Source organism: Sceloporus occidentalis, unplaced genomic scaffold, assembly GCF_023333645.1.
Source record: "Sceloporus occidentalis isolate IW3139 unplaced genomic scaffold, rSceOcc1.0.p SCAF_6, whole genome shotgun sequence".
Lineage (NCBI taxonomy): Eukaryota > Metazoa > Chordata > Lepidosauria > Squamata > Phrynosomatidae > Sceloporus > Sceloporus occidentalis.
The window spans coordinates 10,324,757-10,342,737 of NW_028316986.1; the positions used below are offsets into that span (position 1 = coordinate 10,324,757).

At 40.6% G+C, this 17,981-nt stretch overlaps 1 protein-coding gene across 6 annotated transcripts in view; it reads left to right on the top strand.

Annotated features, from left to right (window-relative positions):
• BCL11A (BCL11 transcription factor A) overlaps positions 1-17,981 on the top strand; it is a 235,537-nt gene that overhangs the window by 209,299 nt on the left and 8,257 nt on the right. For 3 of the 6 annotated variants that reach the window (XM_089528855.1, XM_089528860.1, XM_089528859.1), the window contains one exon: positions 2,105-8,888. In XM_089528855.1, the coding sequence (XP_089384981.1) occupies positions 2,105-4,110 (2,006 nt within the window). In that variant the 3' untranslated portion in view covers positions 4,111-8,888. Of the gene's footprint in view, positions 1-2,104; positions 8,889-13,133; positions 13,275-17,981 lie in introns of those variants that run through there. The other 3 variants (XM_089528857.1, XM_089528856.1, XM_089528858.1) reach the window with 3 other exon arrangements.

Here is a 17,981-nt window from a genome sequence, read left to right on the forward strand (position 1 = left end):
AAATGATTAAATAATTAACTTCACAATTACCTGTCAAAGACCAAGTCCAATGGTTATGCCTAGCATTCAGTGAGTGGGAACCTGACAAGTCAACATTTATGTATGCTCCAGTGATGTAAAGTAGGTCTACTCTAGTGGAGGGCTAACTGTCGGATTTAAACCAAAACATTTATTCCTACTCACCTCTGCTGTCATTTTAATTTCCAGATTGTTCTGGAGAGGGTTGGATCAGAGAAACAGCAAAATGTGGAAGTTAACAATTACAGGACAAAAGTGTATTCATGTCGTATAATACTGCTGTGTATCAAAGCAGATTATTGTTCTCTCTAGATTAGAATTGTTTCCTCTGATAGGCATCAGCCCTCTATGGTCTCCTATAAAATGGTGTTATTGTCATCTAAGTACTGTATATAAGTCATCCTTGTGTATAAATCGAGGGCAGGTTTAAGGACCAAAATTGTGGATTTTAATATACCTTGATAAGTTAAGGTAAAATTTAGGGGCACGTAACAAAGGATCTGGAGGATGAAGCGAAGGAAAACAATGTCAAAAAAACTTTTAAAATTCCAGCAGGCATAATTGTTTATGTTTGCCTGAAATGCAGGATGATGAGAGAGTTGAGGGGCGGTCATTGGTTCTAGGGCAGATTATCCTCTTGCTTTTCACCAGAAGATGGTTCCTTTTTGATAAGAGTTAAAGTACGGTACTTACATTGACCTGTGGGTAAGCCAACTCAGGTTTTTTGGGTCAATGTTTTGACTGAAATTTCTAGACTTATACATGAGTATATATAATAGATTCTTTCTGTAGAGATAGCAAGGATCACTCTTGGGCCTTTATTGGTATTAAGCTGTGCTTCCCCCGATTACAGATTCCTCTGTAACCTTTGGCCCATATTGTACATGCATGGGAAATGAGTCTTCTGTATCAAGGATCACATTGAAATAAGCTTTTGAGGGGGGGATGTGTGAGGAGTGATAAGAACAATAGGAGAATTGAGATGTAATCCTACTTGTAAGACTAGAATTCAGAGAGTGGGAGATGTACATAGGGTTCCCAGATCTCAAGGCCTGGCTTCTCTTCTACAGTCCACAAGGTGAGCTGGGGGAGGAACTTCAAGGTGAGAAAGTTGCCTTGAAAGTGTGTATATGTATGTTTTTTGTTTTTAAATTTGAATGGCATAGTTCTGTGAAACTGTGATTAATGCTTTAGGTGTTATGCCTAATAATGACATTCCTTGTAACATTATCCTTGTAATAGGTAGGCCTGTGTCTTATTCCTGCTTGGGGTCCTCCTCACATCTCATGTTTTGGCTTTGAAATTTAAGTGCCTGGAATAGCCCTGACCTAGCAACTGTGGATATTATGTGTCACTCAGTGAACGGGATTCACAGAGCTTCAGGGTTTCGGGAAAGAAAGCTCTTCTTCACAAAATGCATAATTAATTTGCACTGTTCATTGCCACAGGATGTTGTGTTAGCCACAGGTTTAGAAGAAGCCCACAGCTCACACATTAGAAGAAGATAGGGTAAATTCATGGAGGAGTGGCCTATACATCAGTGTATACATGGCTGTATGAACCCACCTCCACAGAGCTTGGAAACATCACTTTTTGGGTGCAAAGCAATCTTGTAGCACCTTTGAGACTGAGCAAAATAAGTCATAGCATAAGCTTTCGTAGACTTGGTGTACTTCCTCCATACATCTTGACTCCATGCATTTGAGGAAGCTGACCAAGTCTATGAAATCTTATGCTACAACTTCTTTCGCTCTGTTAGTCTCAAAAATACTACAAGATCCCTTTGCATACTGATATTCCTGACAATAGCTCTGAATCACATTTTGGAATATAACTACCATATTTTATTGTCATGCTGGCTAAGGCCAACCAAGTTGAGCCATCATGGCCTTGAATCCCAGGTTCCAGGGATCAACAGCAGGAAAGGTTGCACTCGTCATTAGAGACTTCCCACTGTAGGAAGCAGCGTGTGGTACTAGATGACTTTACTGTCACATGCTGTAGGGCCCATCTTAATTTCTAATGCTTGTAAGGAAGCTAATTTGACAGTTGAAACAATGATGCTACCATTGTGTTGTCTTTGCAGGTAAAGATGAACCCAGCAGCTACACGTGTACGACATGTAAACAGCCATTCAACAGCGCCTGGTTTCTTTTGCAACACGCACAGAACACTCATGGATTAAGAATCTACTTAGAAAGTGAACACGGAAGTCCCCTGACACCACGGGTTGGTATCCCATCAGGACTAGGTGCAGAATGCCCTTCCCAGCCGCCACTCCATGGGATTCATATTGCAGACAATAACCCTTTTAATCTGCTCAGAATACCCGGGTCAGTTGCGAGAGAAGCTTCAGGTCTTGGAGAAGGGCGCTTCCCTCCCACACCGCCTTTGTTTAGTCCCCCTCCAAGACATCACTTGGACCCCCATCGCATAGAGCGCCTGGGTGCTGAAGAAATGGCCCTTGCAACCCATCACCCCAGTGCCTTTGACAGGGTGCTGCGACTCAACCCCATGGCCATAGAGCCCCCAGCTATGGATTTTTCCAGGCGGCTTCGGGAGTTAGCTGGAAACACTTCTAGTCCGCCATTGTCACCGAACCGTCCCAGTCCTATGCAAAGGTTACTGCAACCATTCCAGCCAGGCAGCAAGCCACCATTTCTGGCAACTCCGCCTCTTCCTCCTCTTCAGTCTGCTCCTCCCCCTTCCCAGCCTCCCATCAAATCCAAGTCCTGTGAATTTTGTGGGAAAACCTTCAAGTTTCAGAGCAACTTAGTTGTCCACCGTCGGAGCCACACTGGAGAAAAACCATACAAGTGCAGCCTTTGTGACCACGCATGTACTCAAGCGAGCAAGCTAAAGCGCCACATGAAAACCCATATGCACAAGTCCTCCCCAATGACCGTCAAGTCGGATGACGGTCTCTCCACAGCCAGCTCCCCAGAGCCAGGAACCAGCGACCTTGTCGGCAGTGCGAGCAGCGCCCTCAAATCTGTCGTGGCCAAGTTCAAAAGTGAGAATGACTCCAATATGATTCCGGAAAATGGGGATGAAGAAGAGGAAGAAGAGGAGGAGGAGGAAGAAGAGGAAGAAGAAGAAGAGGAAGAAGATTTGACTGAAAACGAAAGGCCGGACTATGGATTTGGCATTAACCTAGAAGCAGCTCGTCACCATGAGAACAATTCCCGGTCCATCGAGGAGAATCGCGCAATGCCAGATGTCATGCAGGGAATGGTCCTGAGTTCCATGCAGCACTTCAGCGAGGCCTTCCATCAGGTACTCAGCGAGAAGCATAAACGAGGGCATTTGTCCGAACCTGAAGTGCATAGAGACACTTGCGATGAAGACTCAGTAGCCGGTGAATCTGATCGCATTGACGACGGTGCCATGAACGGCCGGGGCTGCTCCCCTGGTGAGTCTGCCTCCGGAGGTTTGTCCAAAAAGCTGCTCCTGGGTAGCCCCAGCTCCTTAAGCCCTTTCTCCAAACGCATCAAACTTGAGAAGGAGTTTGACCTCCCAGCGGCAGCTATGCCTAACACTGAAAATGTTTACTCCCAGTGGCTTGCTGGGTATGCTGCCTCTCGGCAGCTGAAAGATCCATTCCTCAGCTTCGGAGACTCCCGACAATCGCCTTTTGCTTCCTCCTCAGAACACTCCTCCGAAAACGGAAGTTTACGCTTCTCGACGCCTCCTGGGGAGATGGATGGAGGGATATCAGGCCGTAGCGGTACAGGAAGTGGAGGAAGCACCCCGCATATTAGTGGTCCAGGCCCTGGAAGGCCTAGCTCAAAAGAGGGCAGACGCAGCGACACTTGTGAGTACTGTGGGAAAGTCTTCAAGAACTGTAGTAACCTCACTGTCCACAGGAGGAGCCACACTGGGGAAAGGCCTTATAAATGTGAGCTGTGTAACTACGCCTGCGCCCAGAGTAGCAAACTCACCAGGCACATGAAAACGCATGGTCAGGTGGGGAAGGACGTTTACAAATGTGAAATTTGTAAGATGCCTTTTAGCGTGTACAGTACCCTGGAAAAACACATGAAAAAATGGCACAGTGACCGAGTCTTGAATAATGACATAAAAACTGAATAGCGGTATATTAACATGTCCCCTTCTCCTAATTTTCCCCAACCTGCTCCACTCCCCCCCCCCCATATAGAGGTTTTCTAGTCCCTTGTGAGTAAAATATTGGAAGCTAAGGATGATGTTAAGAAAGTGCTTGTCACCAGCACACCTGTTTTCATTTTCCTTTTTTTAATCTTTATTTTGTTTTTTAATTTTTTCCCCTTTCTTTTTTCTGTTTTCACCATTTGAATGCATGATCTGTAATGGGGCAATACTACGCAAACTTTGAGCCTTTCTCTTGTGCAATAATTTACATGTTGTGTATGTTTATTAATTTTTTAAAAAAATTAGGCAGCATGTGTGGTATGGTTATGGCTGGGTTCTTTTTTTTAAAAAAGAAAAATTGTCCCCCAATTCGTTGCTGAGCGAACACACAAAAACATACTCACACTCATGCATGCATGCACACCTGCGCGCACACACAAACAGAGAGTCCATCATGGCTGTTTCCAACAGTTTTCCAGAGAGGGGGGATGAGAGAGAAAAGAAAACAACCAAAACATTATTTTTTAAATAGTATCAGCCATGCTGCATACATTCCCTGGACACATATCATGCCCAGATTTGGTTTTGAAACATATAGAGGAAGATGTCCTTTGAATTAGCTCTCTATGGACAGATAGATAACACTGAAAAGGAAAGGGAAAAAAAATCCATTGTGTTACCATGATCTCTGTCTTTAAAAAAGATTTGACATATCAGTTCTTTTTGTGGCTTCGGGGGGAGGGGAGGAAAAAATAGGCCTTTTATTGAACTATGAGGACATAAATGAGACTTAAATTTGTACTATCATTTGGTTTAAAGCAGAATTTTGAGTGCCTTGAATCTATTTAAGCCATGTTGGTGGCAACTCTACTTGTTCTAAACTTGTAGTTCAACTTCCGCCCTGGGCAATGGAAAGGAGTCCTTTAGGACCTAGCCAGTAATTCTGTATTGTACTTCTCACAACAGTGGCTACCTAAAAACAAAAAGGAAATTAACCAAGCAAACCCAAGAAGTCCTAGTTAATCATCATTTCAAACTTTTCCCCCTGCCCTCTTTTTCTTCAGTCTGTAAAAATACAAAATAAGTCACATCGCTCGCATTGATTCTGTTCCAATTGAGAAAACTGAACACAATCGCAACTCTCCCTTTTCCCCTATGAGTAAGTACCCTGTCCCTCCACCACCCCAGTTTCAAAATTATGATTATTATTTTGACAATTAAAAAAAGAATGTGAAATGTGCAGAAGGCCTTGAAGATAATTAAATACACTAGGAGGAGGGGATTCAATGTGATGAAGATTTTTCAAATATCTTTTAGTGATTCTGGCACAAAAAAAATTAAAAATAGAAAGCTAAAAGAGAGAGAAAGAGAGAGAGAGAGAGAGAGAGAGAAAAGGAATTAGGATAATTAACTCCAGGTCCCGTTGGTTGTCAAGTTGACAATCAGATTAGAAACGTACAACCTTGTGTATCATCTATTGATCTCTTTGTATAGAGAAAGACATATAAAACAAGCCCGGCAATAATGACGAACTGAGGTTTAACACAGTAGTGCAAAAATAATAATAATAATAATAATAATTAATATATATATAATGATTTATTAGCACAATGTGGTACTGTTTGCCATTTAAAACTAAGAACAGGTTATAAGCTAATACTGGTATGATGATTAACTATGAGCTATTCAGATTTGCCTTGGAGTGTGACATTCTGGAAGAAGGAAAAAGAAGAGAGAGATGATTTTAGAAAGAGTAGCGGTGTATGTCTGTGCTCCCTAAAAGTTCTTCATTTTGTTTCATTTGATCATATGCTACATGCTATAGTTGTGTTGACATGGAAAAAGGATTCATTGTTTTTATGATTAAGCTAGCATCTGCCCCGCTGGATGTTCACATAGCACTTGACTCAGCCTGTCGTGTCTGTATCTTTTCCTTTTAATCAGAGGTACACAGGTTGAGTATAAAAAAAGAAAAGAAACTTTTTAAGACTGCTCAGATAGGACAATTTAAATGCACTGTACAATTTTCCCAGTTTACAGGTTCTTATACTTTTAAGGGAAAAATTGCAAGATTTAATGAGAAAAAAAAATTTTGTTTAAAAAAAAATGAGCGCGATCTCATGCTGATGAGCATCTTAAAGAAACTCTTGCCAGCTTGCCGTTTGTACTTGACTAAGAATGACTGGGACGCAACATTACGGCGCTGTGAATGGGAACAGGTTCTGCGATTATATTAAAAATATAACGAATTATTGCTCTCGCTCTTACAGTGCAAGGATGTGGGTTTTTTGTACAAATCTTTTTAAAATATAAATGTTATGATTTTTTCCCTTTTTTTAAAAAAAAAAAAACAACAGCAACACTTCATTATGTTTAGGGGGAAAATATGTATTTTAGGTTTCATTGTCTTGGTGGTGTACAAGACCTGTTCTTCATTGAAAACCAGTAGTTACAAATCTTATGCCTTGGATAGACACACAACTTTTCAGGTTGTAAAATAAATGCATCGGGGGAAAGGTTTTAAGGTATATAGTACTTAAATATAGGAAATGCACACGCCTGTTGGTTCCTATGCGAAGCAGAAGAAGAGGAAGAGGAGGAAGAAGAAGCAAACAAAAACGAAGATAAAATGCATTTATGGTCTCTTTTTTCTGTAATTTCTAGAATGGTATTTGAATTTAATGTTCACCTAGAGTAGGCACTATAGTATTTATAATGAAGCTTGTATTTTTAACTGTTGCTTGTTTCTCTTTAAAAAAGAAAAAAAAAGGTCTCAATGTACCTTTTTTTGGTAGTGGAAAAACACACACAGACACACAAACAGGCTGCCACAGTATATTTTTTTAATTTGGCAGGATAATATAGTGCAAAATATTTGTATGTTTCAAAAAAAAAATTTTTTTGGACAAGAGTGTGACATTGTACGGATAAGAGGCCATATAATGGCTGCTTTTTTTGTGGCGGGGTGGGATTGGGACAGAAATCAAAACAAAATCTGTTTGAATGTCGCACTGAACGAGCATCACAGATGGTTGTACATATCAAAAGTTCTTTTGGGGTTTCTTTGTTTTCCTGCTGCCATATTGTATGCAGTAATAATGCAAGGTGATGTTGGTTTGTTCTGTAGTGTGATCTTTGGTCTTTTTTCTTCTTCTCTTTACCCCTTTACATTCCAGCATCTTTAAAAAAAAAACTTCATATGCAGTAAAAGGAAAAAAAATGAAAAAAATAGAATGAAAGGGAAAAAAAATTAAAAGTTTTGCAGGTTTTTTTTTTCCATTGCCAAAAAGAAAAGAAAAAAAAACTAAAAATGGTGCTTTATATATTTAGATCGGGAAAGGATTTCATATGCAAAGCATATTAAAAAAGAGAGAACCCCGCTGGAGTCAATAACCTTTTTTGTATATGGCAATGCAAAATATTTTGTTATTCTCAGCCTTTTCTATTCCTGTAATGAAAGCTGTTTGTCGTAACTTGAAATTTTATCTTTTACTATGGAAGTCACTATTTATTATTGCTTATGCGCTCTGTTCAGAACAGAGGCGTCAGATTTGATCTTTGTTTGGGTTTTTTTTAATTTTTTTATTTTTGTATTATTATTTAGATGACCAAAGGTCATTCGCAACCTGGCTCTTTATTGTATTTTTTTCCTAGTCTTTGTTAAGTTCTATTGGGAAAACCACTGTCTTTGTGTTTTTGTTTTTTTCGGAGGGGGTGTCTTTTTTTTTAACTGGGCAGTTGTCTGCATTACCTGTTCATTCACCCATTTTGTCCCCTTAATTGAAAAAAATAAAAATAAAAAAATATTGCTTAAAGTACACACCATAAGCTTTGCGTGTCCTCATTTGACACACTCTGTAATTTCCCTCAGGGAGAAAAGCAGCTTTTAAGAAAAGGCCAATGGGTTTCTTACATGGGGGCATTTTGATGTACCTATTTAGTAGCCTAAAGACCCAGAAAGCTCCCTTTTTATATCACAATAAAACGCTTTGTCCCTGGGGGGAGAAAGTGTCTTTGGGCTTATATATCGAGAGCAAAGATTTTTTTTTTTCAACTGAGGGAACCTTTATATTTTCCATCTGGATGTTTCTCCTTCCTCCCCACCTTTCTCCCCTCTGCCCAAGAATGCATTTAGTTAAAAGACTAAATGGTGAACCGATTGCCTACGACATCTTAAGTCATTCATATCTGTCTGTGAACGGGAATCTCACTTCACCCCGCTTCCTGCTTTGCACCATTGCTTACAATCAAAACAAACTCTGATACAAAACGATATGCAACTTCTCCCCAAGTGCGTGTGCGCATGTGTGTGTATGTGCCAACCATCACAATCCCCCCTGCCATGCCCCCATTCTTTACCCCCCTTAAGACAAAATAAAACCTAACATGATAACTGAATTGGAAATACTTGGTCTCTGCTATGTCACGTGGTGGTGTAGCAAGAGCAAAGACTGCTTATGGGAGGGTACGCATGCATACGGAGGCACATACTAATGTGTTCATCCCCTAGACAAGGCCCAGCGTGGCCCATCCGCTTGAGGGATCCTCTTGATTGTGTTTTTGTCTGGTTGAAGAGAAAACCGAGTCAGGAACCGCTATTCTTTTTATATATTCTGTACAATGGATAGGTTTTATCAAAACATTGTGTATACATTGTCTTTAAATATTTGGACTCTGGTTCTGATTTTATATAATTATATCTATATATCTATATATCTATGCATAAATATATAGATATAGATATATATATTTTCCTCCTAAGAGGTCTGTACATGTTGTCAAGTTTTACAAATACTGCATGTTGCAGCATCTATTTGCTTTATTAAAAACACATACCTCTGTGATAAACTTGTCTCCTGCTCTTCCTAGTGTAACAGAACTGTGTATTTCTCGCTTTTTCACTTGTAAGAAATTGCCACATTTCCGCCAATTCAGTTGCAATTTTTTGTCACCTTGTTTCGACCGATGCCGTTTTAAAGAGACAGTCCATATTTTAAGTAGTAAGGGTCCCTTCCTCACGCCCCCACTGGGGCTTTTGCATGGATTGGTTTCACACTGGTTATGTCCCCATATGCAGAGAACGCTTAACATCAATACCACATCATAGTTCAGTTCTATCTTGCATGAACATCCGTGTGCCTTTAAGCTATATAAACAGCCCTGCAGGAACTCCCAGAACTACCTTAATGTGTGATTGTTCCTGTCCTTCACTAGCTTAGTCTTTTGTGATGTAGAGTCACTTGCTACTGGGGTTTTTTTTGGGGGGGAGGGGTTGCTTTAGAGACAACAGGAGAGACCCATTGAAAACTAGAAAAATGGCAATTTTGATTACCGAAAGGACAGTGGCTTGCAATAGGTAACACATAAAATAGAGGTGGGTTGCAAAGAGAGTAGTAGAAGTAAAATACTGCACTATATAGCTCTCTGTCCAGAAGTGCTGTGTCTTACATGTGTCTGAGTGTGCAACTTGTAACACATGAGCTTGGATCCAAAATCCTCTGGAATTTTGATGCAGACATGGAGCTTGACTTAGTTGTTGTTAACTCTTGGGAAGCTTCATGTGTATTTCCATTGTTAACATGGAGCTTCTCTAATTATGGAGGAGTATGATGGAGCTCTTGCTTATGCAGAGTTCTATTTTTCCCTTCAAGAATATTGTCACTTAGAATCATAGACTCACAGAATTTCAGTTTCCTGCAGCATTTTGCATACTTTAAGTTTGGTGAGTATAGCAAACATGGTAAGAGTAGTAAGAAGATTTGTCATACAAGTATACAGAGCTAATCAATCAAAACCTGGACATTAGTTCTCACTTCTGAGTTATATTTTTAAAATAACATCTTTCCTTCTTCCTATGGAGGGATGCTTTTGACTCAAACATGTTGTTATTTAAGATTTCTTCACAGATTGACACAACTCTTCCAGTATCCCAGATTTTAACTGGAAAATGCCCCAAGGCAACCAAATGCCAAGAGGATAAGAAATAAGAATCTATTCATGTGAATTTAAATGCAAGTCAGGACTTAAGATGCAAGTCACTCTTGGTATCCTTTTACTGTAGACCAAAGGGTTGAGAGTCCACATCAAGGTTTGTGTCTGCATCAGATTTGGAAAAAGACTACAGCCCAGTGTTTATACCGGAACCATTGTACTTATACAATCACAGACAGTATTTAGAAGACCATATTTTTTTTCAGTTGCTCAGGAACTAGAAACAATCTCCTTGGCTAGATTTTAGTACCAAGAAACAATTCTTATGCCATCTGGAAAGAAACAATTGTGGTTTATGTCTCTGTGCTATTGCCTCTGTTCTCTGATCTTCACCAGGGTTCTGTCTGCATGGGCCAAAAGCCTCCTTAACCCTGGCTCCATCCTGTTTGGATGCCGCACATCGCAAATCCTGGTTTTGGTGCAAGTGGTCCAGATGATGTCCAGCACATTCTGCACCAGAACCAGGCTATAATCCCTTTTAACAACATTTTTAAAAATAGCCTGTTACTCTGGATCTTCTAGGATGATCAAGAGCCCTCTATTTCCATGCTTGCTGTCTGTATGGGCATCTCATTGAGACACTCACCATGTCTGTCATGGGTCATTCTCTTTGAAGCCAGAACAAAGTGCCCAGCCGTGTGATTGATGTGACTGCTGGACATGACAGGTAGCTCAGCGGGATGCCCATGTAGACAGCTGCTGAGCTGCAGGAACAGAGGTCCAGATAATGGGGCCAGGCTGTCCTCAGAGTATCCTGGTCCATCCAGACATGTTTCTAATCTCTGACCATGCTGGTTGAGGGATTTTTAGATCTGAAATATAAAAAAGTAACTCTTCCAAACTCTGGCTTTGGCTCACAGACTGAGTACAATAGACACATGCATAATGTATTCATAATGTATGTGACTATGGCCTGAGACTGGCTGCTGAGAAATGGCGGCCTGCCGGCGCCCATTTTTGCTCCGCAGGGACAGCGCAGCCCCCAAACGGTATTTCTGGGTTCTTGGTGTGGCACCGCAGTGACGTCACAAGGGCGCCACTGGTGCACTCGTTACGTAAGCGACGCATGGTGCCGTGTGTATGCTGCGCAGTGCTTATGTCACAATGGCGGCACCCATGTACATGGGACACCACCATTGTAACGCTACCAGTATGTACTAGGGTTAGGGACCATACGGTTGCTGCGCAATCCCTAACCCTAGTATCAGCCCTGGTATACCGCTTATTGGGCTGGACCATGAGTGCTTCTCCTCTTCTCTAAAGTCTTAGACTGGGGCCTCTCCCAGCTTTGCTGTTTGAGTCCCTTGAACTCAATTAAACCATAGGTTTTGTACATGTAGAGAAGATGCTGTAGCACTGTGCCATTTCCATACAACTGTGAGGATATTGGAGGCCCCTCTCTGTTCAAACCCTTCCCCATATAGGAACCCAAATCCCAGGAACCATCCCCTGACAGCAAAAATGTCTTTTGGGGCATCCCTATGCCCCAATTTCATTAGCATTTACACTCATTTTAACACTCACGCAGTGTGTTGATGATGGTGAGAATTCACTGGTAATCCAGTTTAGCAGGGAAAGAAAAGGGCTGGAGAAGCATTTAAGGTTTGAAAGACACATATAAGACCCTTGTTTCCTGGGGATGCTGCTACAGGGGACAAAATGAGTGTGTTGCTTCCCAAGTAAGAATTCTATCCCAAAATGAAATTTGCATTCAGTCCCCAGATTTCTGGCATTGCAGAGAATGAGACATTGAAAATTTTTCACGTCTAGAACTAGAACGCTGATATTTGCTGTTTGCGTTCTCTTGATCATGTTGCCTGCCACTTTTCTTTGGGTGCCTGAACTATTTCTAAATGCTCAACTAAAGTTTTACATTATTGCGATGCTAGATTTGGGGGAACTGAAGGAAAATATCATGGATTGGGCAGAATTCTTATCAGGACAATGGCCTCATTTTGTCCTCCCAAAGCTGTACCCCTGGTACTGCCATGCCTTTCTTTCCCAAGATTATACCAATCTCCAGTTCCATCATTACAGTGCTATCTTGGATTGTCTTTGGGCAATTCCCGTAAGTTCTTTTTCCTCCAGAAAAGAAAGGAAAAGGAAAGGCACACATCAAGAATAAGACATTGATATGTTCAGCTGATATGAAACAATCAGCTCTTGGCAAAATGGATATTCTCCCATGCAAAAGTGTTTACCTCACTTGTGGATGCTGGATCAGACTTGATCCTTTCTGAGACTCACCTTTTAGCCATTTGTTCTCACTCAGTGAGACAAATAGGACAAACTGCTGCTTTCCACCCAAAATTCAGTAGTGTACAATTCAAAGTAACATACAAAATTAATTAAAAATTACTTCTTGGTTTTCTGCTGCCCAGTTATCTTCCATATAATTTCTGGGGTTCCCCCCCAAAAAAACAACAAAAAAAAAAACCCAACAACAACCCATTTTCCTCTTTATTCCATTATAGTCTTCAGTTCTAATTAATTTTATGTCCTGATTTCTATATTCCTTGTCTGATCTTTATAGAGGATGAACCAACATTATCCCAGTTTATGCACTTTTCTCTCCCACCCATTTTTTATGTCTGCAACAATTTTTGATTTGGTACTCTGGTGGCTGAATGTTTGAGATAGAGCCTAGCCACTATTGCCCATAGAGTGGTTAACCAAAAACTAATATTTGCAATGGACTTATTAGAAAGTCGTGGCTAGGTTATCTGAGTTTCATCTTCAAAATATACATCTCACTGAAAAGATGTGAAAACGAACAAGTGGGTTCAGATGTCATCAGGAACAAGTTCCATCAACTCCTTGCCAGTCCTTCTAAAAGTTATCCATCAGCTCTTCTTCAACTCCTCCAAGGTTTCAGAGAAGTTTCTCTGGATGCTTTCCAGAAGATGTCCTTCTAATTATTTGGCCTGAAATTGGTCAAGGACAATGAATCCTTATAGCCACAGCTTTATTTCCTCATTAAGTTTGTGTGACTGTGTCCTCCTTGACTTTTCTAGATCGCCAACATTTCCTTACTTCATCCTTTCATCAAAGAAAGAACAAGTTCAACTTTGTCTTTCCTACAAAGGTAACCACCCTTCCAAGTGCCCAAGAGGTAAACCACTCCAGATGGATTCTCCTGCTCTCTTCATAGCATGGTAATTCCCTTGAATGCTCCTTTTTTGCATTTCAATCTTTACCTTAACATTCTTATAAGGACAACACATGTTTGTGTTTATATCTCAGTTTGCAGAACAGTCTTGCTAATATATCTTCCCAAGGGGTCTTGCCACTGACTCAGACCCCAAACAAAATGAATCTCCTTCCATCTAACTTTTCTCCTAGGTCAGCATTCCTTAACCTTGTATACCCTCCCCTGTGAGTATGACTATAACTTTCATCATTCAAAGCCAGCATGGCTAAAGCTAGTGATGATAGTGAGCAATAATAATAATAATAATAATAATAACAACAACAACTTTATTTTTAGCCCGCCTTTCCTGGGATCAAGGATTCCAGATCACGATGCAGTGAATATTCAGTTATTTATTTATGGATCTGCTATTTCAGACTTTAAAGGAGTTGAAAACTTTGAAGAATACGGGTCATCACTTGTAATAGCTCCTTTAAAATCTGGAATAAGACCCAAAGTGGATTCTCCATACCCCTGACATAAAAACCTTCAACTTGAGTCCCACTATAGGAAGGTTGACCTAACCATCTTTATTGGCCTCCTTTCCTTTGCTCTTGTAACTTCCATGCTGATTGTGTAATCGAAGCATCTTCTTGCCTTCTTGAACCCTTTCATACTTCGCCTTTTCCTCCATCCGCTGCTGAATCCCCTACTTTTACCTAAATTGCTGTATTTCCTTCCATGAGCCATTGTGGTGAAGTAGTCTGAATGTTGGATTACAACTCTGGAGACCAGGCTTCAGTTCCCTGCATGGCCATGAAACCCACTAGGTAACCATATGCATAAGCTTCAGGGGAAGTCATTGGCAAACCTATTCTGAACAAATCTTGCCAAGAAAACCCCATGATAGATTTGCCTTAGGGTTGCCATAAGTCAGAAACAACTTGAAGGCACACAACAGCAGTAGCAAACAAATCCCCTTCCATCACACTGCCACTGATACAGTGTTAGCTCTGCTGTGCGATTAAACCAAGTTACATCTCCAACCTCATGTGAAAGCATCAAGGATGTAGAAGACCCATCGGCCTAAATTCAGTTGCCAGCCTTCGACTTAAGAGAATAGTCATGGAATAAATTTCTGGAACAGTCAACACATATAAAACACCCCGTGTATCCAGTGCGTCTATTCTAGTTGAGAGTACCAACTAACCTTTGGTCCTAGTCTTTAACTCTGCAATTTTTTCCCCACTGCAGATTTTTATTTGCATAGATGCACATACAAAAGCTTCAGATACATGAAACATTCCACCTGTACGTGATACAAAAGGCCTAAATTTCTGTAGGTGGAACCTGGATTCAGACTGAATCAAGCTCTGTTAGATTGTTAAAATACACCATTCTGTCTGGTGTTTATTTTTACTTTTACAAGCTGATGCCCTTATGGCTGTTCTTGGGATCATGTCTGAAGGGGTCTTTTTAAAACTTCACCATGTGCTGAATAATCATCACATAACCCTCAAAGCCCTATGTTCTCTGCACTGAGCTATTATAGCCCAGATGGCCTATTATACACACCATTCCTGTAGTGCAACTGCAACCACCATCATCTCCTGCCCCCCACCCCTTTTTTTGGTTTACTTTGGGGACTTTTTTTAAAAATGCACCTCTGACTTTTAAGTTGCTAGGGAAGTTCTCAGGACATCAAACCTTTAGTCCTGAAGACTTAGGCTGCATCTGCACTACAGACACTGCTTTAGCTGCCACTGCTCAGTGCTATGAAATTCTGGGATTTTGTAAGATATTTAGCCTTCAGTTTTGTGAGATATTTAGCCTTCTGTGTCAGAGAGCTCTAATATTACAACCAGCAACCAGGATTCCATAGCACTGAGCCATGGCAGTTAAAGTAAAGTCAAGCTGGATTATTTCTGCAGTGCAGATGCAGCCTGAATGGCATTTTGGCAGTTGGTGCAGGACACCCTCGAAAACGGTAAAGATATGAAAGGGAGAAACAAGGAGAAGGTATTGAATTCAACTCTTTTTGTGGGTAGACCTTCTACTAGGGAAGACCATGGCCAAAGGATTAGAAAGATTTATGCAGAAAGCCTAGACAATAACTAGACACCACCTCCATATTCTTTCATGCATGGAAAATCACTCAACAACATTCAACAAACAAAGCTGCTCTGTGACTCATTGACCAGTTTACTTTTTTAGCCTTTTGACATAAGCTTTCAAAAGTCTCTAGACCACAGACATTTTTTCTAGATCTCTTTTTTGGAGATTTATGTGGATATTATTAATTTTGTGGTCTACGGAGAGCCTGAAAGGAGAAGAGGAGGAGGAGAGGGAAAAACAAAATAAATGATGCTTTAATTTTACAAAAGTTACTGGCCTGGTCACCTGAAAACTATTCTTATTCTTGCCACAGGAGACTTTAGTACTTATTTAGTATTCTGTTATGAAAAAGTTTTTTAATTTGTGAGGTTTCCTTTATATGGACCTTGATTTTAAAGTCCCTGTGCCAAACCTTTATGGCTTTAGAGAAAATGGGGAGGGGGGGGATCCTAAAATTGTTTCTTGGACATACCAAAGCAACAGCCATAAATAGTGTGGCCCATTAGATAATGAGTGAGGCTTTGAATGGCTCTATGTCCAAATTCTGGTTCTTTCTTTGTAGCTGGACTATTAAAAATTACTCTCCTTGTTTTGAGACTTGGTGGTAATTTCTTTGGATTTTCTTTGGTGGTTGGCTAAGTTCCATATCTTTGCACAATGAAAAAGCTGAAGACCACCGGCAAATTTCAGTGACAGAATTTTACAGTTGGTCCATGGATTCTTTAGCCACAGATTCAAGTATCCGTGCCTTAGAAATATATATATATATATATATATATATATATATATATATATATATTTCTAAAGAGCAAACCTTGATTTTGCCATTTCATATAAGGGACACCATTTTACTAGCCACTGTATTTAATGAGACTTGAACAAGCATGGATTTTGGTATCCATGGGGAGTCCTTGAACCAAACACATTGAGTACCAAGGGCTCAATGTATCTGAATGTGAATCTGGTTTGCAAAGTGTAGTCAATTCATGCACCTACCAATATTTTGGATGTGATGCAGGATGGATGCCTGTTCTCCTCAGTCCACCAAAGAGAACAAGGTGGGATCAGCCAGTTATTCATTAGCATTCTCCTCCGCCTTCTTCCACTACTGCTGCTGCTGCTACTTTGTCTTCTCCTCCTTCTCCTTTTCCTTCTCCTTTTTCACAAAGGCCCATCTTGAGAAATTTACTCACTTTAGGAAGGAGAAGAACCTGTGGGTTGAACTCAACATCTCCATGTGGGCCTTTTGGTGAAACAGTCACCTTGGATTTTATGTTCATGTGGAGGAAGTGTTCCATTTTCTGAAGATCATAGCAAGCTAAGTAGGGGAACTGGTTTACAAATTTCAGTTTTGAAACTCAAATAGTCACACTGGTCAAACTATCATCTGGATTGTGTGGTCCTTGTGGCAGTGATGCCTTCTATGCTGATAGGCTGAGCCATTATTTTTGTCTGTAAGCATTCAACATTCATATAGTGTTGCATGGCACTCTGCTGCAGATGTTTTATGGAAGTTGCCTGTGCTGCTATAGAGATTTCACATTTATTTACTTCTCTCTCTTTCTCTGGTTACTGCCACACTGCAGAATGGATGCAGTTTAACTGTCACGGCTCCATCCTATGAAATCCTGGGATTTATAGTTTGTTGTAGCACCAGAGCTCTCAGAGCAAAGGCTCACGAAAACTCACAAAACTACAAATCACAGGATTCCACAGGATGGTGCCGTGGCAGTTAAAGCGGTATCAAACTGTATTCATTCTGCAGTACAGATATAGCCTTTCTCTTTCAATCTCTCTCTCTTTTAAAACAAACAGACTAATCAGGCTATGAATTTTTTAAAAGTATTCATTCCTTGAATACACCTACATCACGTGTGATAATATAAATATGTCAAGCCAAACATGCCTGTCTTCATCTCTATGGGTAATTAGTGTATGAATGTACAAAATATAATTTTAAGATGTCATGTCTTCAGGATAAGGGAATGGTCATCTTGTTTTTCATTTTGGGGAACCAGCTAGAATCGCTGGGCATGAAGACAGTTCCCTGAAATACTAGAAATCCAATTAAAAGGTCCCAAATTCTCTCTCAAAATTACGGTGGCCAACAATGTTGACAGCATTTGCACAGACAATTACGCTACTGGTCAAGATGCCTTTGGCAATTGCTTTTGTTCCTACTGTATCGGAGAGCAGAAGTTGAGAGGGTAAATTTTGCTGAAGGCGACACAGTGCATTCCTTCTGTCAGGATTAGAACCCAGGTCCTCATGGGACTTCAATTTGGTTTTCATGGGTTTCCCACTTATCTCCCAACTATCAGTCTCCACACATCCCTTAGCTAGTTTCTCCTACTTCAGTCAAGAAACACTGGAACCTCTCTGACATCTCCTCCTCTTCTATCAACACTCAGAGTGGATCCATACTATACAGTTATTAGCAGTTTAATCCCATTTCAACTGCCATGGGCCCTGGGATTTGTAATTCAATGACATTTTTAGGATTCTTTTCTAAAAAGCTCTAGTCCACCTCCCTGAATTAGAGCTCTCTGGCAGAGATCCCAAGGCCTTTATTGAACTACAAATCTCAGGATTCTGCTGTAACTGCAGTGTAGACATA